This window comes from Zophobas morio, unplaced genomic scaffold, assembly GCF_036711695.1.
Source record: "Zophobas morio isolate AGI-343-1 ecotype UQ-CSIRO unplaced genomic scaffold, CSIRO_AGI_Zmor_V1 ptg000023l, whole genome shotgun sequence".
Classification (NCBI taxonomy): Eukaryota; Metazoa; Arthropoda; class Insecta; order Coleoptera; family Tenebrionidae; genus Zophobas; species Zophobas morio.
The window spans coordinates 2,240,767-2,267,604 of NW_026972128.1; the positions used below are offsets into that span (position 1 = coordinate 2,240,767).

Here is a 26,838-nt window from a genome sequence, read left to right on the forward strand (position 1 = left end):
TCTCTAACACCCTAGCAGCGAAGGGCGTACCAAAACCACGTTATAATGATTTTGGGCATATTTAATATGTACTTGACGTTCACGATGTAACCTTGATGAATTAATTTTGGTTCAACTACTAACTTGTGGATTAATGTGTACTTTAACAGTTTGTTATAGTGTGCTGCAACGAAATTTTGTCTGCTTTGCAGTTTTAATTGATTGAAAATACAGCCTTTTGATAAAATCTAATAAAATTGTTCTCTCCATATTTTTGTATTTTAATTCAGGGTAGTTCACAATTTTGCATTAGAACACATTTCGCCATTTAAAAACACATCGATTTAACGATTACAGCTCACAGTCAATTTTTAAAAAACTTTCGCGAGTTTAAATTTTTGTGTCCATGTTTCAATTTATCACAAATTTATTAATTGGTTTTAGAAATACACTATTGTTATTACTTTAATAACTAAGTATTTTTATTTTAATTTATAAGGTGTCGCCGCTTAAGCAAATAATGCAAAATGTGCGTGATGTTTTTGCATAGTTAGTTTCATAATAGTTAGACTAATTATTAAGTTAGTATTTTTTTTTTTAGTTTAGTTTAATTTAATTTAATTTAATTCAATTTAGACCTCAGAATTAGCTGTAATTTGCCCTGTAACTGGATGTAAGTCTGTTGGGCAATAAACCATTATTATTATTATTATTATTATTAATATTATTATAACAGCGAGGTATTTGATGCGTAAATGAGATATTGGCTACATGAACCACGTGGATAAAATCGCACAAAGAAGTTTTTGTGAAGTAGTTCTGATAAAAATCAAGACGGATTCATTAACCATGAGTATAGGAGTATATTATTTCAGACAACCTTTACTATGCAAAATGATGAGAGGACGTGATAAAATTGTGGGTGGAAATAATTGAACAAATTTTGGTTTGCAAACATATGTATAAAATTTGGCAACAAAAGATCCACTAGTATCGGAAATCATCTGCAAATAAAAATCGATAAAATCAAACATAGACTCGATTGAATGATACTGCAAGAATGATGGGAAGAAGTAAAGAAGAATGGGAAAAAAACTGACAAGAGAAGAATAAGAGATTTTCGAAGAGATGGCTGTTGCAGAAATCAAGAGAATGGGAGGGATTTGAAAAGCGAAATTTTGAGAGAGAGGGAAACAATTCCTAACCTGAAATCTAGATACAATGAATAATAAGGAAGAAGAATAAACAACACTTGTTCAGTAGCAATCTGACGAGAGGTAGAGAATAAAACGAGACGTGGGTGAATATTTATAGGAAGTGTGAGAGGCATTCTGCGGAATGTACACCCATCTTAACTCGACTATATTTTCCAAAAAATTTCGCTTCTAGACATTCACCTAATTCGTTTAATGTTTTTCGAGTAGTCAAATTTTCTGCACATCAAGTCGAATTATTATCACTACGAAAATAAAAATGTCAGTAACATGGCCACAAGAAATTCATTTTTACATCGCGTCCAAATAAATTAATGTTTCCTTTTTGACTCTAATTTGCAGCTTTCTGTGTACGTAGGCGTAGGTAGAAAATAACTTAGCAACAATGTTTGTGATATACATATTACGCCACATTTAGCAATATAATAGCAGCTGACGCCTGAAATAATATTATGGAGAATCCAGTCTGCGCGCACCCAAGTTTCATCCACATAAATTATTCAGAAGAAAGTCGTTAAGTTTATTTTCGCATTTAAATTTCCGTCTCAGAAAAAATTAACACCGTCGCGCCAAGGTGAGGAGAAACGTCTAGGAATATAAATATTTCAGCACCTCTTTATACGTACAAAAAGCTTGTTGCTGTAAATAATTTCCTTAGTCGCAGTTCCACACAAGAAGAATAAATTGTTTGCCCAAATAGACGCAAGAAACCTTTAAATAATAACAGCACTTGCTAGTAACGATAAAGTTTAACAATTATTGGTGCTCTCGTACATCTTCAACTAATTAATGTCTAATTTAAGTAAATTTTAGCTGTTATCATGTAAAATAAATATTTCATCGCCTTGTGTAGAAAATCACGTCACGAATTTCATCCATCATTTAGCATGGATGAAAATCGAGATAAACTTAATTATTACCTGTCAGAAAGTTGAAGTGTCGGTTAATTGCTTATTTCAGGAATCAATAATCATTTTATGCTTGGAGAGGAGTACATACAGGAAGCAATCTTGAACAAATAGCACAGATAACGTGAGACAACGACGTGGAAGAACAAACAATGAAACTAGTTCTACGAGCATTAATAAAAACATGTAAAAGTAAACTTCACAACAAGATAAATAAAATCAGGTGAGGATATATTGGTTTGGTGCACGCGAGGATGCACCATTTCTGTTATTCTAAATGTTATGCTTCAATTATTGATTGGTTGCTGAACAAACCGTGCTGGGAGTTCATAAACGGTGAATTTCTGGCCAAAGAGACAATTGTACCCCAGGCATACTGAAATAACATGTTTATGATAGTTGGTGATCGAACTCTTTTCAAAAATAAACGGTACGCCCTGTGATCGTTACGTTTAAAACAACTTTTTATTGATAAAAAGAGCGTAATTTCTAAAAGAAAAATAGGATTGTTACACCGAAATTACCTGTCTACTACTCAATTTTTCAAATGCAAGAAATAAATTATTACTTCCATTACAATAACGGTCATTAAAATGGATGTTGTTGCTTTTTCCTTTATAATTTATTTCTATTATAGTGACACACCCCCCAATTTTTAATTTTTTGGAAGTATATCAATAAAATCTTGCATTTTAATTATTATAAATTAGAAGGCAATTCTTTTTGAATTTTGTAATTTTCCGCAGTTACAACGTAATTTATTACTTAATCAACGAACAAATCATTTCACACATTCCTACGTATTTATTACCCTACTTCGTGTTTTGTTTTATTGCCAGTGGCGCAGAATGTATAAATCAAATTTGGACGTGACGAGATGCTATCTCTGCGTATATGGTTGCAATTATGTCTTGCTACATAAAAATTAAAATAATTTAAAAAGGTAAATTAGTGGATTTCAGAAATGTATGGCGGTAGCAATAGCACCGCCCACAAAGAAAAATATGAGTATGCCTTTAATTTAAAAATAATTATTTGCACAATTATTTAAGAAAATCACGACATTCAGTGTGTAATTTGGATATTAAGTACCCAGAGGAAAAATCATTAGTTTTTATATACAGTACGATACGAAACATTTTAAGTAGCAGTCGATATGTTCGTAAGATAAACCTTATAGTAGCTACGGTTGATTTGTAAAAATCATTACGTGAAACCCAAATATGTTTGTTTCGTTAGATAGGCCAAATTTGGGTAGACTCTTTTTTTTTAGGTAAACAGATAAGTCGATATATAAATCGTTACCGTACTGACTTGTCAAATGATGTGACTACCTAGACGTCATTCATCTAAAAAACATTATGTTTGAGATCCATGTAGTGTTATTTTCACAAGTCAATGATATAGGAATCCGATGACGTATGCAATGGCCTACTGCAACCCAAAAAGTTTTTGATAGCATCGTTTATACCGATTCTATATGGCTATGTTATTGACGAAATTTTTTGTTGCATTTTTTTTTACTATACTTTTTAAATAATTAACAAATGTCGTTTATTTAAGCTAAAACTCATTTATAAAAAACTCTGACTGTAATTAATTCCATCAGTTAAATACTGAGGCGAGTAGTAAAAAATAAAATACCTTTTAGTGTGTAGTTCTTCTGAGTGCCCTTAGTACGATTATTTAAATGCGGGAAATGTGTTACTGCAGTTTATTTAGTACAGCTTATTTAAAACAAGTTCTGTGAATGTGACATTAATTTTAAATTGTATGTTCGTGTAATACAATAAATCAATCTACAATCCAATTTCATTGTTTTCTCAGGCTTTATAGTAACAATTAATATTATTTACATATGGAAGCCTAATTTTATCTGACGTCACGCGTAAAGCTTTGTTTGTTATTTCACATCTATTTTAACATTACATACATATCTTTATTTTAACTTATAGGGGTTTTCATAAAAAAAATAAATTTGCAAAATCAAATTTTGTAATTTTTCCAAAAATCTGGTTATCTGTTATTGTACTTTAGGGGCGTGGGAAGTTCTGTCGAAATAACTTTCGACCACTGTTTTTATATGAAGCCAATCTGGTCATGTGACTTGATGCCCCTGAATACAAGTATAATTTACAAGACTTAAATATAATTCTGATGCAATTATAATTATTATTTGAAAAGAGTACTTTCTGATGAAAATGTACAGAGTTTCATTCTTGGGGCAACAGGTCGATATATAGCTCCGAGGCTAATTATTATTGACCAATGTGTAAATTCTAACAATCGGTTCTGATTTGTAACATTATTGACAGAATGAATGAAAAAACAACACATCGTGTTTTTATTTCATTCATATGGAAATTATTTGCAGTTAACCATTGTTTCTAAGGTCATTGTTACACGTGAAATGAGTTTAATGGTTAATTTTAATTGTAACGTACTACAAACTCCACAATAATGTAGGTATATGTTTTCTAGAGACAAAGCCTTTATCATTTGGCTATCGAAGTCAATGATTTAACGTCATCATCCTCATCAGCAAGTTAGAACGTTGTAACTTAGTGAAACATCGAGTTTAAGATCATCTACAAGAAGATGAGAGGCAAATGTTTTACCTTAAAAACCCTGAAGGACATTAGAAGTGACTGAAGCACTTTTTTGAAAAGAAAGTTGGTTGTGCTCATGAAATTTAAGCAATTAAATCTAATAAATCTAGTAGACTGATTTTTTTTAATTAACGATGTTGACATTGCAACTGTTTGAACACTTATTTCATGGTTGTTTGAGCGTAATTGTCAAATTAAACAAGAAAGGCGTTAGTGTTGCCAACATGATTATTTTAAAAATAAATTTAATTACCTACCGGAGATTTGTTTTTGTGATCATATAGTACATTTTTTTTTTGTTAAATTCAGGAAAACAGTTTTATAACAGCCAAGATTATTATTTCACATAAAAGTTCTTCAAGTGCACTTCTAGCATTTTATATCACGCAGATAGATATCGGATCATCTCCTGCCGTGAACTTGCTATACCTTGAAAATTGGTTGTGAGGTAAATGACATGACAATCTCTTATATAGGTATATCGGGAGTATCAGTTTTTTTGGAAGATGTGTATTGAAAACTTATCTTTAAATGCATCTCCTTTGGACTGTCGTATTACTTTGCAGTTTATGTTGCAGGAATACATGTGGTTCCTTGCTCAAGGCAATCAAACTTTTAGATATTTGATGGGTTTGACGGAATAGTACTTTTCACATTAAGTAACAACCTCTAATCCTTTGAATTAAATTCTCGCCACTGTAATTTTCGTCTGAATCTATCTGCAACGTTGCTTCTTTGGAAGACTGATTGTTAGTCGATTTCTGATCTTTTTCGTTGAAACATTTAATTGCATGTCCTGGATGTTTGCATTTTGTGTCAAATGTTAAGCAAACTATATAATTTGTGTGGTCGTGTTTAATTATCACAGAAGACGGAAAATCGATTGCGTCGTCTAGCTGCATATAAATTTATTTAGTTATTGTAATTAGTAAAGTTATGTTGACATTGAAACATTAGAATGAAAAGGTCTCCATTTGCCTCATTTTTCTGAAGTAAATCCAAAAGTTCGAAATACACTTTCAAAACCTCAATTCATGCTACATTAAAGTATTATACAAAGATTATTTTGATAAACATTTCTGTTTACGAAATGAACAATATTTACAGTTACACCTTCACATGTTATTTTAGCGGAGTTATGAAAAAATAACTAGATACATTATATGATAATAATAAATAACATTAATCATTTCTTCTCTACAGAATTGGTAGCCTTGCCAGATCTAAATAGATCGTTGTTTTGGAAACACCTATTAGGTGCCCTGTGCTTGAAAGGGCGAAAGGAACAACAAGAAGTACTCATGAAATTATAGTGTTTTTTCGTGTTATATGGCACGTGTCACACGATGTATTACACTATAATATATCAAAAAAAAAAATCGCTGCACATGCTGTATATGCCCACAATCAATACTCAAATCTATCTTCGCATATTAATTAGCCGATTCGACCAACGCATAGCGTTTGTTATTACAAGAATTAAAATTTAATTAGTTCAATGCAATCACCAATTTCCGAGATTAATATCCAATTTCATGCCCCTCACAATGCGAATGCACTCAGCTTTAAGTAAATTATTGTTCAGAAATCTAATAAAAATGTCCGTTACGTTTCACACACTTAAATACCTTTCGATAGATTTCACAAAATTAAATTTATCCGGGAGTTGCATCACAGAATTGGAAATTGATGCCTTTGTAGCGAAATGGATATCCTAGTTTGACTTCGTAACAGCCGAGATTATAAAAAGAGAAATGAATAAGAAGGCATTTCTAGCACAGAACTTTTATTAATTTGTAAACTAGACACCTGTTCGGGAACTAACGCCATAAATCTATTGATTTATTAACATTCCTGAGACTCATAAATATTTTATGAAGACGGAGCAAGACAAATTATGTGTGCACCGAGTGCAGATTTCGCACGAGGAAATTATTTTCTGGGCTAAGTGCAGTTTGTAACCATTCGTTTCAGAGAACTGTGCACTTTGTTATTTTAATTATTTAATTGTAGAAATATATGGGGCATTCTTACAGCTAAGTGGATTATGAAACACAGCTTAGAAAGGGATTCTACAGTGAACATTTTTAAGTGATTGTAATTTTAAGCTGCTTCGATTAATCTGGAACGTATTTTACCAGCTCAGACAGAAATTTTCTGAACATGTTTCAATCATCAACATGCTGCTAAGCATAAACAAACGATTATGAATATGCATCGTAATTGTCTATAAACACGAAAATCCTCACGGAAGCGAATAAATTAGTTTTCATCCATACACAAATTTATTCAAACAGAACTAATAATCTCTTCTCGAAAACCAATAGGTAAGCACGCACACAACCGGAGACACGTTTAAATAAATAATTGGTTTAATTCTATTTTCTAAAAAGACACATTTCGATTTTAAACTCCGAATAGGTTATAAATGGGGTGAACTTATCTGTCAGAAAATTGGATTCGATACGCGGATTATTTAAAGAGAGATGGAAGGGGTTCTGAAGCAAGATCTCAAATCCGTTAAAGCCGAAGCTGAATCATATAATGAACTTCTTATTGATTTCCTTGTAATCCCCCGGCAGATGGGTATTCCCATTATTCTAGTTACGGAAATTCTATTAAATAAAAATATGTATTCCTTTTTAAAACCAATCTTCTATGGTTCACAATTCCAGGGAAAGCGTGTCCTTTTATCAGCAGGAACTCTGGAATGAATGGAAGGACGATTTGTCGTTTTTTCATCTTTTCACCCAAAAAATTCCTTGTGTTGCGAGACCAAGGAAGACGACTAGATTTACTTTTTAATAAATCCTGATTTTTCCTTTTGTGCTGGTACCACTAGAATAAGCAACATATTCACATCCCCATCAATTACCTACACAGTAGTAATTTTCACTGAGCTAAAAATAGTATCCTACTTGTTTGAGTATGGATTTTTTTGTTATTTTATAAGTTAAAACTGACCACTAAGTCGGTTACCCTTGCAGGCCACACAGTGTTCCTGCCGCAATCGTCAGGGTCAGTCTGTCGACTCGAGCACCATCTGGTCGAGCACAACGCTAAGCTATACGTAATTAAATATATCTGTCAGACATTAAAGCACTGTATGGATGAGTAATTTGACGAGTGTGTGTAATTTGGAAAGGAAAATTTGAATTATTAAAGGTTGGTGTATGGATTAGTTTGGGATGCAATGCGGACGTTAGGTACGTCTGACTATACTAAATCGGATTATCTTATTAAATAGTGTATGATACGGTATATCGGGAATTTGGATTGGGTATTGGCTGTAAGTGAGCCTTTATATATTATTGCAAGAACAGGACGTGGACAAATGGTGGTGTTTTGTCAAGTTGTTCGTTATGGAAGATATTAAGCGTGTTAGTTTAATAAGGGTGTGTATTTGTATACGTATCTGCCAGATTTATGGTGATTTTGTTCGCTAAAAATCTCTGAGTAAGAAATTTTTGCATATCTGACTTTTAGCATTTTAAGTAGGAAATTTGTTAAAAGAACGTAGCCGGAAAAGAGGACGAAAAATAGAGAAAATTTGATACTGGAAAATGTGCATAGATCATTATTTAATTTAAGTGTCCTAGATATAAAGATATTTATTTTATTAGGAACACAATATTGATACCACATGAGTGAAATTAATGATGTTGGCACTGCAGGTACGTGACATTTTTGACCTTATTTTTCATTTTTTTTTTTGAAAATACAGTCTAAAGAATATGAAAGAAAAAAAGTCCAAAAGCAAATCCAGCTAAAAACGAAGAACTACCGCATTAAACTTTCCCACACAAATGGTCCTCGGTCCCTCAAAATTTTAAGCAATCAAAGAATGGGAAAACTCATTGGTAGAAACAGATTGTAACATTGTACAGAGTTTTCATAAATTTTTCATATACAGCGTGTTATTGAAAGGTACATACAAAATAAAATCGGCAATTGGTCTCGAAGTATGGGTGCTAAAAGTAAAAAAAAAATTCAAGTAAAAGTGTTCTCCTTTTAGAGATATAAATTATTAAAATTTATATCCAAATTCGATGTACGCCCCTGATAAACAGATTATCTTTCGTTTCTATAGCAACATTTAGTCTTGACAAAAGTTTTATTGTTAGAGTTGCTAGGATTTACTACAATAAATTAATTTTACCCATTTATCCTTCAATTTTCTTGTAGGTACGTAACTACGTACCTTTCAATAACACCCTGTATAGTATTAATTTCAATTTAAAAACCTCATGTTAATCACATGACGTCGCTTCTGTTATTTTTATAATAATAATAATAATGATAATAATGGTTTATTTTCCAACTGGTGTGATCACCCAATTACAGGAAAAAAAAATATGAACGTATGAATCCAGATATAACTAAACTAAAAAAAATTAGTATACAAAACTAAAATATAATTAAATCTAAAGACAAAAAAGTAACAAAAAAGTAACATTTGCTTAAGATAAAGAATGTTGCATCATACTACGAACTGTTTGGAAAGAGTCAAAAAATAGATCTACACTATTATAGTAATTACTCGCGTTGGAGCACATCACATACTCGTAGATAGGACTTTTCATATTTGCATTTGTTCTGGCTTTGTCGCAATAACATAATAATAATAATAATAAGTTAACGAATTTCTCGCATTATTTCTAGGCACAAGTAGATTTAGTTTGGCTAACATGTATGGGCAATCAAGTCGGTTGTGAAGTAAGTCATAAAGATGCTTAATAGAAACTATAATTCTCCTATTTTCAAGGGAGTTAAACTGAAACCTATCTAGCAGTGCTTGGTGGTCAAAACCTCGCTATTTTTGTTTTGAAATGAAAGTGTTTTATTGCCCTTTTGAGATTTTTATTTCATTTTAACGTTAATCGATTACAAATCAAACAGTTTGTTTTAAAACTAAACTCGTGACATTACGTTCAATCAAAAAGTAATTTGTGTGTTTGGAATTAAAACATTCCAGTTTATTTGAGGTATCTTTCAATAAAAATAACATTAGTTATTATTTGCAGAAAGACACATTTATATTATCATAACAGAACATTCTAGAGTGGTGAATAAATCTTCTCAGTGATGATTTTTAGAGATAAGTAGGTTGCAAAGTTCCCAGAAATTGAAAGTCAGGATTACTTCTTTATCACATTCGGGATTTAATTACTAGATTTGTAAGAAATGGTAACGTAATAAAGATAAATCAACGAGAAGGCCTCCACTTTTACACGATATTGTTATCCATTTGATAGAACAAGTTGAGAAAACATCACAAACATGTTACGGGACGTTTTCAAATATTTGAAGAAATGAGTGAATGTGCTGTTACTTCTCGTTTTCTAGATGTTTTATATCACTTACAATATGAGACAATAGGCCTCGCGTGTCCGTCTGTCTGTCTGTCTGTCTGTCCGTCTGTCTGCCGTTTCGGATTTTTATTAGACAGATAATCTCCAATTGTCAAATTTTGTATTTATATTAGAAATATCATGTAGATGGTAAAACTCTAACCAAAATTTGTCTGATCATCCCCACCAATAATGAGATGACGTCATTTCAAAATTGTACATAGTAAATGGGTTTTAAATTGCATAAAATAACACAAACCTACACATGTAGTTGATGACTCTGTATTGAGTTTTTACCCGAAAGATCCGGATTTTTGGAAAAAAAATCAAAATTATGAAACATTTTGCAATTTAATTTTGAATCTGCAAAACCGAATGCTTTGAAATCTTGCAGATGGTTTACAGTTATGATAACCATGATAAATTTTTAATCAAAATATATCCACTTATCCCCTCCAAAAAATTGATGACGTCACTCCAAAATTTTGCTAAATAAGTCCTACCTAAAATGTACTAAATATGGTGAGTCTGTACTTGTGATTTATCATTCCATTCATATTTTTTGGATTTGCATATACAGGTGACTCAAAAAATTAATGAATGCGTAAATTTATTTTCTTGTCCTGTAGACTGTAAAACGCTAACCAAAATGTCTTTAATTATCGCCATCAACAACGTGATAACTTCCCCTCAAAATTTTCTCCAATAAATAGAACTTGAATTGCATAAAATATTATATTACTACACATGTGTTTTATGAATCCCCCTGCTTTTGTGTTTTATTATTATTAATATATGTAATTGTTATTATTTAAACATCGTTCGTACGATAAATATAACTAATACGTGGCCGGTGGCTCACTGGAGGTGGAGTGCATTGCAATTGGAAGTCCCGGTTACGGATCCTGGCACTTCCAATTTTTTATTGGTCAAATTGAGAAGGAGTCACCCCATTTTCTCGAAAATGTGAAGAACAATATTCAGAACATTTTGTTCGATTGTGGTTTAATTAATAATTTTAGTCCTGTGCTTTAAGAAGACAAACTCATTCACATGAAACTAATGTCTACGTGACATTCTTTCGATGTATAAACATAAATAAACACTTGAGCGTCAGATTGCTATTACCAAGTGTTGAAGGACAAACGTTGTTAGAGATGGATTATTTTAAGTTCAACATGGTGAATCATCAGAATCTGACAACGAACTGTCATTCAGTAGCGTAACATGCACACTTCAGAAGGGGGTGGTTTTTAAATTTATTTTTTTAAACCGCAAAAAATAACACACGGAAACAGAAACTTTAGTGAACTGGTCACTATTGGGCACTAATTTAAACAGGAACGCATCGTAGGTAGAAAAGTTCACTATGACAGAGAAACGATAACGGACGTCTCTGAGGGTGCGCCCATTCGAAAATACTGGATATGTTTCATTGTACTTCAGGAGCGAGGGAAGTTCTGTCGAAACAACTTTCGATCTTTTTTTTTTTCCTTACACTATATGACTGATGTTACCTGCTTTGTTTTTCTTATATAAAATAGATTTGGTTAATTATACGTAATGGGCAAATTGGTTTAATAACATTAAATCGTTTTATTTTTTATATGTAAACACTAGTTTACAGATAAAAATTGTTTATTGTCAACTTAAATAAAAAATGTATCGTAACATTTTAAGTGAATAAGACGGTTTTTATTATGCATATAATATAAAACTATCAATTTTCAACTTAATGTCTTAGAGTTTATCCAACCAATTAATCGCTTAACAACAGCAAATGAGACAGTTACACTTGGTTGTATGAATCAATTACGTATAATGAACGTTTTATAAAGATAATTTCGTTTTTTCAACAAGTGTATAAACTTGTTGTGCCGTTTGTAATAAAACTCGGACCATATTTCTCCGCAAAGACCACTTGTAGAGAGCTAAAAAGATTTCTAAATTCGCAGCGGCAAAGAACTAATTAGTTTTATAGCTCTAACTGTAGCGGTTATGTGGTGAAAACTGTCGTGCGTGTAATTTTCAGTAAATGTAGCAAATCGCAACGAGCTGACACTTACGCAAGCAAACATTAACATAATAGTGATGTGGGATCCGGGTATTTCAAAAGGGCATCCAGTAAATCGTGCTTTTTAAACTAAATTACGCCTGTTAGTTGCGGCTAGATTGAAGCGAAAGCTTGCTTTCCACGTAAAATTAACTCTTCGTTTCCAGCAAGTTGGCACTCAGCTAGACAAATACTAGACGAAGCTGTTTTTTATGGTCAGGATCCACTAGCCGGAAAGTGGTGTCCTAATTAAACGATAACTTCTCCTCTTTACGTTGTGCCAGCTGGGCACACCGAAAAAGCCATAAAACGCTCACATCGCGCCCATTCCTCCAAAATGGAATTTGCTTATATGACGTCATAAAAGTAAACTTGCAAATTTACATGCATAATGACCACATTTCACGTTATATTTACGAGATTAACCGAAATTAGTTTTTATAGTTCCACAAACGACAGCGAAAATTGTTAAGTACGTAATTTTGCGTAAACGCTCCAGGGCTCATCGACACAACAGTTAGCCCGGAAAGCACCAACATAATAGTGATGTAGAGAGCCGGAAGTTCAGCAGGGTGTAATACAAATGGTAATTTTTAACGTGTTAGATGTTTAGTTGGGTCGATCGACGCGAAATTGCCCGCCGACAGATTGTTTCGACCTTTCGTGACGTAATGTCGTGCTAATCGATTCACTTTTTCGCCAAAAACGACATTTCGTTGTCGGACGAAGCCTATTTAAATTGGCGGGTGGTCGAAAGTACGAGTTTCGCGGCTTTTAAGAATCCCCGGAGACGTGCTATATTGAGTAAGTCATCTTGACATTATGTGTCCCACTATGCTACTTTACACGTTGGCTTCTGGGAAAGATATTAAGGCGATTTTCTACGATGAATTGTGGGGGTTTTTGAGCGAAGAGCGAACGAGAAATAACCGAAGTTGCGAGTTTAAGAAATATCTGAGATGGGCTAAATTACGAGTTATGGCGATGTTTTTTTCGACACGAAATTGTAGCAGCAACATTTATGACCAGTACTTTTTAATATTGTATGGGCTGTACAAATAATGAGGACTTTTGTTGTTTTCCTTTACTTGAAAATAAATTTCATGTTAGATTGTATAACAAACATATAACATAACCTTCCATCAGGTAATAAGGTATATTATTTTCAAAAATTCAGTGCTCTTCAATATATCCACTAGCTATTTTTAAATTAGATACATATTATCAGCACGTATTATTGCTTCAGGTTTCCTAACGGAATCTAATTATTATGGGGAAAACTTAAGCCTGCAAGAACTAATATATTCTCACAGTGACTCCTGGTGATAATTATAATTAAGTATAATATAAAATCGAAATCGTCAAAGATTTAGATTCTCGTTGTAACGTGAATACTAGCGGGCCTGCACGCTACTTATTATGGTAGACGTAATGTTTATGCGTAGAGGTAGTGAAGAACATATTTGTTGTTCATAGTTATTAGTCAACTAGATCATCAGAAGGTTGTATGAAGTAGCGCTTCTAATAACGACCTAATAAATTCAATAATGTTCGTTATTATTTTGAACTTTCTCCGTCTTTTGCTTTATACTGGGGAGTTCAGCATAAATCCATACACATAAAGCCTAAAATTCCTTCCATTTCACAAGTCCGCAACCTTGACACGACCAAAATTAATGAAGGCGCCCCACGTCTTTTCAATTAGAAAAGCAAAACACGCCACGGGGTTGTTGCTCCGATAATAACAATAATTACTCAAGATGATGGCGGGAGCAGGTGTCGGTACACTTTTCCCTCCCCACTGAAACAACGTTGGCCTGCCCATATCAATCAAGATAATGTACATAGCCGCGAAGAAGCTCTGTCGGCGAAATATCCACTTACCGATGACTGTCAGGTTATAGCGGACGCTGCGGGTCTGTGCATTGCGGAAGTCCACTCTGCACCGGTAGACGCCCTCATCGTGGCGCCGGATGTCGTCGATGACGAGCTGTGCAGGTTCAGACACCGTCCGGAAGTAGGCTCGAGTGCCGAACAGATCCGGTGCGGACCAATGACTCGCCCTGGATAGGGGCTTCCCGCGGACGTCGAAGCTGTAAGGAAGAGGAAAATTAGTGCGCGATTTTCCGGGATGCACAACCGATAAGCGGCTAGACTTTGGCAATTAAGATAGTGAAGAAAATTTCTTCATTTTTGTTTAGCACCCTTCTGGTGGGTGCTAAACAAAAATTTTCAAAAAAGTCAGCAATTTTAACTATCTCAAATATGCCCAATATTTGGGACCGTTCGCTGGAATCCATTATAATGGAAGCAGCGCAGAAAATAAAATCTAGCATTTTAAATGAAACATCTGTCTAAGCCAATTATATAAGGATGGACAAATAAAGCATTTTCATAAGTTTCGATATAACTTTATATTTCTTTTAGTCGGATATTATTTTAAAATCCTGTAAATATTTGGATTGTTAAGAGTGGGTTTATTTTGTTTTGTAAGGTACCCTTTTATATTATCCTTCTTTATATTTTTGTATATGTGACTGATGTCGTATATTTTAGCAGAATCAATTTTGAACGTATGTTAAATAAAGAAAGCCTTCGTTTCTGATCTGGGGAAGGCATTATTTTTGTCACATTCAACTCTGAAGTTTTAGGTTTATTCCAAAGAAAATGAGTTTTCATTTTCTTTGGAATAATAATGCCCCACAATATATTATTTTGGTTGTTTGTATGAATAACTCACCGGAAGCCCCCACTCTTCCTCTTGCATACGTCACACTCTGCATGTCAGCGAAACCTATTTTTATATTCCGGACAAGTCGACTTTCCAATTCCGGAAAGCATTCCTTTATTATTCATGTTAATATCTTGACGTATAAGGATTCAAGACTGATCGCATGTTCCTTATTCCTTCCGGGTATTTTTTCGTCCTTATCGTTGATATGGATGCATCTTAATGAGCCGGATACTCAGAAGAAACAAGCACAAAAAGAAAAACACATATAAATCGGCTTATATGTACTATCGGAACAGAAACGTGAAGATCCCAGTCGGGATTGACGTACGTTCTGCACTTAGACTTTTTGATTGTGCTTTAAGGAGTGCGTAATCCACATAACTAGCGCTGAAATTTTTAAAGAATGTCTGTGTGTATTTTCAACTGGAAATATGCTGCTCCGGGAAACGTACTGGAGGCTTCAACAATAAATAACATGTAAAAGAAGTTTCAAATATTTTCAAGTCGTAAATTTTTCAGATAGATAATTTTAAAATACATTTAAGTACAATTAACCACCTCGCTCTGTAGAAAAACTCGAAACAATTCACTGGCAGAAAAAAGCTGGTTATCCATTTATTGAGAAACCATAAAATCGGAGACACCAAGGAACGTGTTTATAACATATTTGTGGTGATGAATACGATTTAATATTATTGGTTTTTAAAGAATGAAGGGCATATGTTGACTAGATATTTAAAAACTCTTAAAATAGAACTAGATACCAAGATTGTAGGATGTAGGTCATATCAAATGTCTAATAATGTAATGACATAGTTCTCTTTTTGGTACGAATTTAATTGATTTTTCATTATCTCCGCTGGACCGATTGTTGTCAAATTTTATATGTATAGTATGTCATATAGATGGTAAAACGCTAATCAAACATTTGGCTGATCGTCTCCACTACCAATGGGATGGAGTCATCTCCAAAATGTATAATAATATATTTTTTTTAATTTCAGAAAATAACATCCTCCTACACTTGTGGTATATGGATCCGTGTGGAGTTTTCACCTTAGACATCATGATTTTTGTAAAAAACAAAATATTTTAACAATATTTTTTAATTTAAGTTTGAAAGTGCAAAACCGAGTGCTCCGAAATCTTGCAAAGCCTTTAACGTTATCGTATAATCATAGTAAACCTTAATCAAAATTTATTCGTTTACTCCCTCCCAAAAAATTGATGACGTCATTTCAAAATTTTGCCGAATGAATCCTATCTAAAATATAGTGATTGATGAGCTTATACTTGTGATTTATAACTACCTTCAAAGTTCGGAGAGATTTTTCAATTAAATACCTGTTATTTCAGGGGCGAAGAAAGTTCTATCGAAATAACCTTCGACCAATTTTTTAATTTTGTTATGATAATTAACACTGTCGTAATAAGAGATCGTAAATTTGGATTCGGAATCAATTACAATCTAAATGATCTCTCAAGTCTTCATTCATTCGTTGGTTCTTGATAACATTTGAACAAGAAATTTAAAATATTTTTCTGTCGTACAGCATCACAATACCAACATTTGCAATAAAGTTGTGGACCTTCTGGAAGTAAATTACTGAGTAAATACTTTCTTATTCATCCACGGTTCCTCCACAACAATTCTCTCTGTCGGCAAGGGCGATGATAAATACTTAGTTCTCATTGAAATTACACTAAAATTTTATTTATAATTTGTTTGTCAAATCAGCAAATCACGTTAGACATATTGTTTTATACGACCATGAGTTATACATTTTGTTCAATGTAAGTTCTATTTTTCCGAATACAACACGCCTTGGGGCAGCAGATTACTGAGCAGGGTAGCTTAGTCTGGGAATATTTCAGCGTGGTTGATGAAAAGATTTTGCGTAAAATTTATATTCTGACATGCTCTTTATTTTATCATTCATATTTTTAAATTTGTGTAGAAAACTAAACATATACGGAGATAAAAAATAGATAACGAAATATAAGAAATGTAAGATCTAAAACATCTTTAATTTAAGTTTAAATTACTGGAATAAAAAAGATCCATAAACTTAAACCATTTTTTTACGAACAGTAGATATTTAAAGGTCCAGGTTCTCTAAATATAATAGTATATTAATATATTCTACCAGTTTTATAAACGTCACGTAAGTGACGTTTTAATCACTTCATTTTCACAGGAAAAGTACACAAGACACTTTCCGTGTAAACGACTGCGTTTTTTTGGTAACACCAAGTAATAATTTTTTTTAAAACTGCTTCGCAAACAATGTTTGATTTTATCGGAAGAAGTTTTTTAATTGCAGCTTTCGCCACTTCAGCTATTTCAGACATTGTCGCAAAAAATTGTGAACACTTTTTTTGTTTGATAAGTTTCCATAATAACAATGAAAAATGTTTGTATAAATTGTTATCAGCAGTTATCACGTTTTCCGAAAATAAATTAGAATGCATTTCTAAATCATTGATACGTTGTTATTGATATAATCTTATAAATCTGAAGAAACAAATAGCATATAGGGTGTTATTGAAAGGTACGTACAACAAAATGGACAGTTCTTCGCGAAGTCTAAGAAGTCTGAAAAACTTATTTTGTGTTGTCAAAATTATAAGGGGAAAATTAACCCTTATCCAACCTTTTTAGACACTACTGAAGGATAAATAGGTAAAATTAATTCATTTTAGTAAACCCTACAACTGTCACAATAAAACTTTCGTCAAGACTAAATGTTGCTATAGAAACGAAAGATGATCTTTTTGTCAGAGGCGAACAATGAATTTAGACATAAATTTAAATAATTTTTATCTCTAAAAGAAGAACACTTTTACCTGAACTTTTTTTAACTTTTAGCATCCATACTTCGAGACCAATTCCCGATTTCATTTTGTACGTACCTTTCAATAACACGGTGTATATTTTTCAGAATATAAGTACAGGGTTTCTTTAAATGATTATAAGGTCGCAGTAGGTCATGTAAACGTGCCGCCTCTTCGATTTGAACTCTACTAAATGCCCAAGGACGCATGACAAAGACCACGCGCATGTGTATAATTGGTTGTCTAAATGCTTCATATCTTTTTAAAAAATAAAACTAATTCAATACAATAAAAAGAAACAAATTTATTGCGGTTAAACATGACAGTAAATGTTGAAAATGTTCACCAGTTTGTTCAAGGCCCACTGTTCAATTTCATGTTGCAACAGAAACTCCTGACTACAGAGGAAATTTTCTCAAAAATGTTTGCGGATTCTGTTCGAGTCGATCCTCAGGTACCTACTCAACGTCTTCCCCGAGATTTCTTTTTGTTGACTCTGCCAATTCGAACAAATCTGTTGATTAGGTACATTTTTAATGTGAGCCTCGAACGATGTTCCTTGCATTATTAAATCACGGTATTTGGCCAGATATTCTTGCTTACAAGCGGTTACAGAATACAACCACTCTTCGTTTACGAAGTCCCTTTGCGACAACAAGACATAACAATGAAAATTTCTTATTCAACACAATAAACCATTTTCACAGTGTTCGCTTCCTTGCACCAAAACTAAATTTTCGTACGCAACCACCAAGACTTTTGAAAACGACTATTTTGTTGTTTTGAGCTTCGATCAACGAAAATTACTGTAATTCACACTTGAAAAAGCTTAAAACAATAAAAACGACGACTTTAAATGAGAGGTTATAAATGCCATTAATGACAAGTGAGAACTGTCACAGTAAGACATAATTTCCATGGCCAATTACGCCCTTAGAATCAACCATAAAAGCCCTGTACTTTATGTGCTCACTACGTTCGTGAGTCAACAGAGTCCATGCTCAAGACATAAAGCTTTATTTATACTCTTAATAATATAATTTACTACACCCACCGGCATGAAAAATAGGCCAGATAATGTTTTTCTGAGTACAGTGCTTCGACGTTTTTACTACGGTTATTTTTGATGTTGTTTCTTGATCAGCATATTAATTGAGTGTACCTGCACCCCACACTTTAGATGAGCTTCACAATATGCTTTTAAAGGAATGACAGAATATCCAACAAAAAGAAATAAACAATTTATTTCATGGGATGCCCTGGAGAATGGCAGTAGTCTTACAGCTTGGTGGGGGAAATACCCGTTATTGACGTCCTTAAACAGTAGTGTGTGATCATTGATTTTGCTTTTTTGGAAACTTTAATTTTTTTTCAGCTTTATTTGATTATTGAATTTTTTCATTAAAATAATATATTTTTTAGTTCTTTTTGGATAAAAATATTACAATAAGCGTTGCATAACAACATCAAAGTATAACAACTGAAATCGTAATTTATTTTGCATTTTTTCGGATATTAAAAAAAATAAGGGTGGCCCATTTTTCGTGTCGGTGAGTGTATTATTCATTTTTTTAGACATCTATACAAGCAATTTTAAAAAATATAAATGGTTTAACAAACCAAACATTTTGGAAGTTTCTGCCGACTTTAGAATCAGATCACATCATCAAGTTTTTGGGGGAATAAATAAAAAAAAATTAACGGCGTTTTGATAGGTTTATGATAAGCCTAAAATGTTGTCAAGATTTGAGAGTAGTGTGTTTCATAGTTTCTAAATTAAATTGTAAATTGTTCTTAGAAAAAACAAAATAGTGAGATGTGTTCATAGATATTGAAATAAACTGGTTAATTTATGACGAAAACAACACCTAAGTAGCTGCATATTCCTAAGTGAAAAGTGTGATATTAAAAATTTAAGTCGTGTTTCTTGGAGCTGTGCCGAGTTCGCAGAGCTATACAAAGCAGTGACACAGAACCAAAATTCCATATCCACATTCGGTGCATTTTCCCCACTGTCAGCAAAGCATAAGCTACGGCGCGTGTAAAAGCTGAGTACAACATTCCTGGGAGACTCTTATCCCAAACGATCGGACTAGAATAGTGCTTTCGAGGTAAACGGCAACACTAGTTCGGATATTGCATCGTATATTGAATCGGAAAATGCGTTTGCCATAGCGATCAAATATACGTCGCGCTTGATATAAAATCCCGATTGTAAATATCCACTAATAGATTTATGCATCGAACGCATGGTATGATATGATAATTGCGATCTAATATAAATCATATTAGCCAGTTCAACGAATGTAATCACGAAATGGTTCATAAATATTAACAATACTTGTCAGAGATTCCCATAAAATACTTGCCTGTATTGGCATCGCATTACCGAATCGCTGAACAATGGCGATGTCAACAAGCTGGAATCAATTGCGAGCTCGATATTACGAGTTGGTTACTTTTGATATTTTCTACTTGCTTTGGAATTTATTTTGTGTAGACGCAGAAGCGGTTGTTGTTTTTTGATACTGTCAAGGAGCTTTCATGTCTGGCGACGTGCAATTATTATTATAATGTGCATTTACAAGTCAATTTATAGGTGGCACGTTGTAATTACCGACGTACACATTCATAATGGCATAAAGTGAGTTTCCTCGTAAGTTTCCTTTCGACCTGTGCTGGGGAATTTTGAGACACGAAAGGTTAGTTTATGCTGTTCGCTGTTTTGCATGATGGAGTTTCTCGATAGCGACTTGACCATATTTTAGAATTGCAGTAGATGTTAATTTACGTCTGATGACGATAAGGCTTCTGTTTTCTTTGTTCAGTATCGTGTAAGACAATTCGATTTACTGAAACTTCAAGATTGAATGCACTTTTGTTTTGCTAGCATGAAGCAAGCGTCTGTGTCGGGTTTCCTTTAATTCTAATTCAAAATTACTACCAACAGTACGGACTTTGTAGTTAGATTTGAATGGCAGAGGTCTCCTTATGTTGGAAAGGACTAAAGGTGGTAATTAAATTAGAAAAAAAAACGCACTAACTTTTAAATAATCGAAATTTCAATAAATAGCGAAGGTACTAGCTAGCTTCATTTTAAGAATCGTTACAAAAGAGTTACGTTATTTGTTTTAACTATTGGAGAACTGTAAACTTTGCTGCAACTAAAGAAAAATAGAAGATGAGTTAAAATTTTTACATTATCACTATCATGAGATCCCTGTTTATCGGTTTTCCATACGAAACACAAAACCATCATTAGTAATAAATAAGCCTTTAGCAACAAATTCTGTTGAATACCAGAAAACATAGAAAACATACAGGGTCACAGAATATCAGATTTAAATGAATAAAAAAATTAATACCCCCCACTCTTGTCACACATTCGTCTACAAACTCGTAACAGACACAATTCTAATATTCATAACAAGTATTTCCTCATAATCCCTTTTTTTTTCAAATATTGTTCAGTTAATACCATTTTCCCTCATGGCGCACAGGGAAACTATAAGTTTTTTCGATTCTCTTCTATCTTTAACAATATAATTCATTCAGTCTGTAGTCATCTGTCCACTTTTTTTGTACATTTCAAGTTCATATAATTAGTTCTCTTGGTAGCAAAACGTTTCTTCTTTCTTGCGGGTTTCAATGTATATTGCATAACCAATCCATCTAAATTTCCTCTTCCTTGTTTGGATGCCAATTCCCTCTTCGCCTGTTTTTATCAATAATTCCTTATTTGAGCCTGCTTCATATTCTAGACTATCAAATTTTTAAGATAGTTGTCAAACATCTACTAATCTGTAGATGATAAAACTGAGTTAAGAAAATAACATATTATATGTTTCATTTCACCAGTTTTCTATATATGCTAAACACAAACAAAGTTTGTGAGAAGAATGGATTTCTATGTCTAAAAATTAGCTTGAAGTTATTTTGAGGAAAATTTTTTTGCCATCAAAGACCTCCCCTTAAAATTTTTCAAAGTAAAGTAGGATTTAAATTTTATAAAATAACATACTTTTGTAATTGTTTTTTCTGTCCATTGGTGTCCTTGCTGATCGGAACATTGGAATTGTTTCAAATAGGAAAATCCATTACAAATACAGCCATAGCCTGGCTTATCAGTGCATTCATATTTTTGAAACAATTGTTAATCCGTTTCTTGTCCTGGGTGGAGGAGAAGGGGAATTCAGGTCAAATATAAATAAGTTAACAGAGTGTTTTCGTTACATAATGGAATCGAATTATAGACAGTATGGGTGATAAAATATGATACATTAGTGAATTCAGAACAACAAACTCAACAAGAGTCTCTAAAAGAATATAGTGCCGTTAGAAAGAAAGTTGGATGTAGACAAACAAACAAAATATAGGGAGTGAAAATATATTTATAGGATGTTTTATTTCTTACACTGTTAATTTTTTAACATTTCAAACAAGCTGTATTTGTTGGACTGTACTTCAGGGGCGAGGGAAATTCTGTCGAAATAACGTTCGACATATTTTTTTTGTAAATCCTAAAATGTAAAGTGAACAAAGGAGGGTAGATTAATAAACTGCTTGGATAAAACCATATATAAAAGGAATCCATTGCAATGCTTTCCTATTTCACGAGTATATTCACTCAGGAAGAGAAAACATGTTCAACCTGATGAATGGTTTATGATGTTTTTAATTGTAACAAGTTATTAAAACAATTCCAAGGTGAAACAAAAAAAAACTGATCATTGATTATTATAAGTGTGGGAGTTATCAGAGGTCTTTGGAATTTTCGCCAACAGAAATGAGAAAATTGCAGCTATGAAGTACAAAGAATGAAATTTCCCATTTTCTTAAATACTGTAATTTTATAGTTCCAAAATTTGAAATTCCTGAGTTTTTGCTATCTATTTAGTGTTCACAAGAAAATTCCATTTACTGTAGAAACTCACGCTTTCAATTGTGCGACAGAACACTGTTACTATTACACAAAAAATTTTGATAAAAAAACAGAAGTAGGAGATGTCGTTTGGAGCTTTGGCATTACAAATGATTTGATTTTGGACAAGGAGATTTGGTGGTAGATTTTTTTTATAAAATACGACGACAGTCAGCTGTAAATATATAATATGAAAATACTGTAGCATGTCCACAACCATATTCTATTCTAGTTTATAATATAGAAATTCGATGTTTCAGTTAAATATGTCTGAAAAATAAATAGAAATATTCTGCATATGTTGAACTTGCAGAACCCATAATTCATAACTACCGACTACTTTAGTTAAAATGAATATTACAACGAGAAGGATTTTAATGCTTCGGTGTGGAAATTTTAAAGGGAATTTTGATTGACAAAGAAATTAGAGTGTCTATATGGAAGTCCATATTTTCGATTTTTTTAAGGGTTTTCTTGATAACTTAATAACGTTAGAAACTTAAAGTCTAGGAAAAAGAACAGCGGGAAAAAGCGATGGTAGAAAATTTATTAAAATAGTATTTTTTATGCCTGTTTCAGAATTAGTAGTAAATAATTTTAATATTCATTCGTTTTTTTTTTTTATAAATCGATTTTTAAATATCCTTAATGTCGAAAAAACTGGCGGAAAATGGTAAAATTGACTATTTCTGAGGTTATGTTATGATCTATATCAAACTTAAATACGTAGTTTAGAACATCGAAATGGCCCAATTTGTCTTTTTGAGAAAATGAAAAGCCATGAGGGCGTCTTTAAAACTCAGAATGTGCAGAACTAGTAACTGCGTATTTTGATTTAAAAACTAGACGAAGATATTTACTCCTAGTGTAAATTTGACCTATTTCTTGAGACTGTCCACAGCCTGTAACTTAAACTATATACATTTTACCTTGAATCTCTTGATATTTCCGTCTCGTAGGCATTTAGAACAGTCTCAAAAGCAATAAAAAATTCTGAAAATAACATTTTCTGAGATTCTCATCACTTTTGATGAAGCTATAACTTTTTGAATGAGGTAACTGGCCTAAATGTTCTATTTTTTGAAACTTGGAACAATGTGGGCATATTTAAACGTACCGAGGAGATCCAGAATGCTCAAAATCAGCTGCTCCATAGTCCAACTACAGACATTTCTAAGACTTAATTTTTAGTTTAAATTTGAGTATTTTTCGGAATTTTCCTTCCATTAGTGTGTCAGAAACTTCGAAACATTGTTCAAAAATATTAAAACTAAATGTTCTGAAACACTAAGAGTTGTCATAAAAAATACATCAGTATAAAATGAGAAAACACCGGATTTTGACACGTTTCTAAAAAAAATATGTTACACAATCTCAGGTAATAAACTCATTATGTTAGCTTCAGATTAACAATTTTGTAGTTTCAGCTGGCAAGCAAATTGCAGGCCAATTACTGGGCGGACTAACTCCAATACAAACACGTTATTGTCCCAGCGACACCAAAAATTTCCACAAACTAACTATCCATTTCAATACGTATGTTGACAAGAAAAAGTAAGTTTAGTCGGAGATAATGACAGCGTATGTGTTAAAACGTTAAAATTCACTGGTTTCTAAAAGTGTATAGCAACTAAACTAGGTTACTTAAGCGATATCGTTACATATACTGTGTTGAGAAAGTAAGAATCATTTTCTTTGGGCAAACCACCAATGTAATATTTTATTTTGTGTTGCATACAGCAAAAAACATAGGCATAAAGTGTGAATGTATCTATAACTTCGATCAAATTTTGTGCACCTCCCTTCTTGTTCCTTCTTCTTTAATCATGTTAACCCGGCCGTTGACGTTTCGTGTGAAACGAGCATAGCGGCATCTGTCGGATGACAGGTGACAGATGGAGTGCCGTCCCAAGTAATAGCCCTCCTTCGCCCGTAACGTAAAATGTGGTCGAAACTTAGTTACCACCAGAAGCGTCCATGCATCAGATTTCTCACAGCTTCACGTTGTATCCTTAATCGTGTCGTACGGATAACCTGTTGGTATCAGCGCCACGGCTTCTAATAACAATAACAGTAAAAGTGGAAGAGACAACTCGACGGTGGGAAAAAGATGAGCAATTGAGTGACAACGAACCGCAGGAATGGAACGAAACGAGAGATAACGCGATAAGGCGGAAAGTGACCTGTTTGTGTTTGCAGTTTCGATAAGTGGAAAGGGCGAAGGAAATTTTTACTTTCAATGAGAGTCAAGACAGCAGGTTCTGTAGTAGGCATTTAACTGAAAGTTTTTTTGTTGGTCTGGCGTCATAGGAGTGTATTAGAGTCAAAGTTCTCGATAATATCCTGTTATGAGTTTGTTATATACATTACATTTCTCATGCTCCTGAAAGATGTAGGTAGATGATGAAGGATGTAGATACATTATTTTTACCAAATCCTAAAACATTCTTACCACCCCCGGATGATGTTTAAACTCGGCTAGCATCTTTACTTCGCCTACTAGTGGCACGATGTTTCAAGTGGCAAAGCGAACAGTTTTTGTGCAATTTTGCACACTGGTTTTACTAAATTAAGTAGGGTATATAAAAAAACAAATCATTAAATTGAAATATGAATATAAAGTTTTAATTAAATATAAAAACGTGTAGCGGCACATCGATCTATGATTTTTAATATAATACATTTTAAATGAGGGTTATTGAAAATTTAAATTTATACACATGTGCCAATGTTTTTTCAGGAAACACTAGTTAATATATAAATACTTTTTTAATTTAACGAGCGTTGTTGGAAATATAAAATTTAACTAACACAGTTATTGACTTATAAGTACTTGAATTATTTGTTTGGTTATATTATTGTATTGCCGTTGTACAAAAACGATAATATTGTTCATTCATTTATTTGTATGAATAATAATAATACGGTTAGTATAACGGCAATGCCTTTATAATATGATACATAGGTATAAAATTTTAAATATAAATGAATTAAATGTAATAGGTTCTTTTTTCCATCTGTTAAGGCTAAATTATGACTATTGGAATAATGTTCGTAATTTAGCCTTAACAGGTGGAAAAAAAAACCTATTCCATTTCACACAGATTACAGAATGCAAGTAAACTATTTAAAGGAGAATGCCATACATAGCATAGATCATTGGCTCCAAAGTAAAAAAGTGGATAGGTCCTGGTTATAAGTATAGTGTGAAACATTAAAACGTATATTAGTAAGAATATCTCGACAATCACATTTTATTTAAAAATTTGAACATAAAATGTATTAAAACAAAGTTCTGGATTCTTGTAAAAGATTAAGACCTAACAAGTAACATTTACACATATCTTAACAGTGAAGCGATAATCCGACACATAAAGCACGTGGAAAATATTGTACAAAAAAATTGTAAAGTAAATGTGAAAAAAAAAGTATAATGAACTTACGTCATCAAATTGTTGGTGGGAATAATTAGACAAATTGTGGTTAACGTTTTACCGTCTACATGGTACTCCTAAAGCACATACAAAATTTGACAACAATCGGTCCAGCAGTATCGGACATTATCTGTTTAATAAAAGTCAACACAAACGACAGACACACAGACGAGAGACAGACAGACACACACAAGACATACAGAGAGACACACAGAAGACAGACAGTCAGTCGCTCGATTAGACCCCAGCCTAGTAAAATAAGAATTTGGGAGGTATTAGGTGGAGATAATTGATTCAATAATTTTAGCTAGTGTTGATTAAATTAATACGGATTTATGCCTTGTTTATAGATTTTATAATGACCCAATTTCCGTATAGGAGTGAATTCTTCTGTTGAAAGTATTAGATTAAAAATATATAACTCTTAAAAATTCAGCTAGTAACTTGCCAAATTTTCCATACAACATAAATATAATGACTGCTTAACATGTCAAAACTGTGCATAATGTAATTGGCTTATTTAATATAGTCAAGTGCGCAGTAGGTGGCATATTCATACAAAGTAGAAAAAAAGCAAATAAACTGACGAGTGGCCCAAGTGTTTGAGACTTTCATCATTCGAATAAAAATAGAAATCAAAACAAAAAGAGAATATTAAAGAAATTCGGTAACGTAGAGTATTATGTATGACACTTCAAAAATTAACCACCCTGAGAAACAGCCCAAACAGCGGCGACTGCCCACCACTTTGTTCTTATGCTGTCAACACGACCATTGTTCTATAACAATACTTCTCATCA

The 26,838-nt window shown here is 32.9% G+C and overlaps 1 protein-coding gene across 4 annotated transcripts in view; it reads right to left on the reverse strand.

Annotated features, from left to right (window-relative positions):
- Positions 1-26,838, reverse strand: part of LOC135134348 (hemicentin-1) — a 718,216-nt gene that overhangs the window by 200,897 nt on the left and 490,481 nt on the right. For all 4 annotated transcript variants that reach the window (XM_064062996.1, XM_064062995.1, XM_064062994.1 and 1 more), the window contains one exon: positions 13,999-14,207. In XM_064062996.1, coding sequence (XP_063919066.1) covers positions 13,999-14,207 — 209 coding nt within the window. The remainder of the gene's footprint in view (positions 1-13,998; positions 14,208-26,838) is intronic.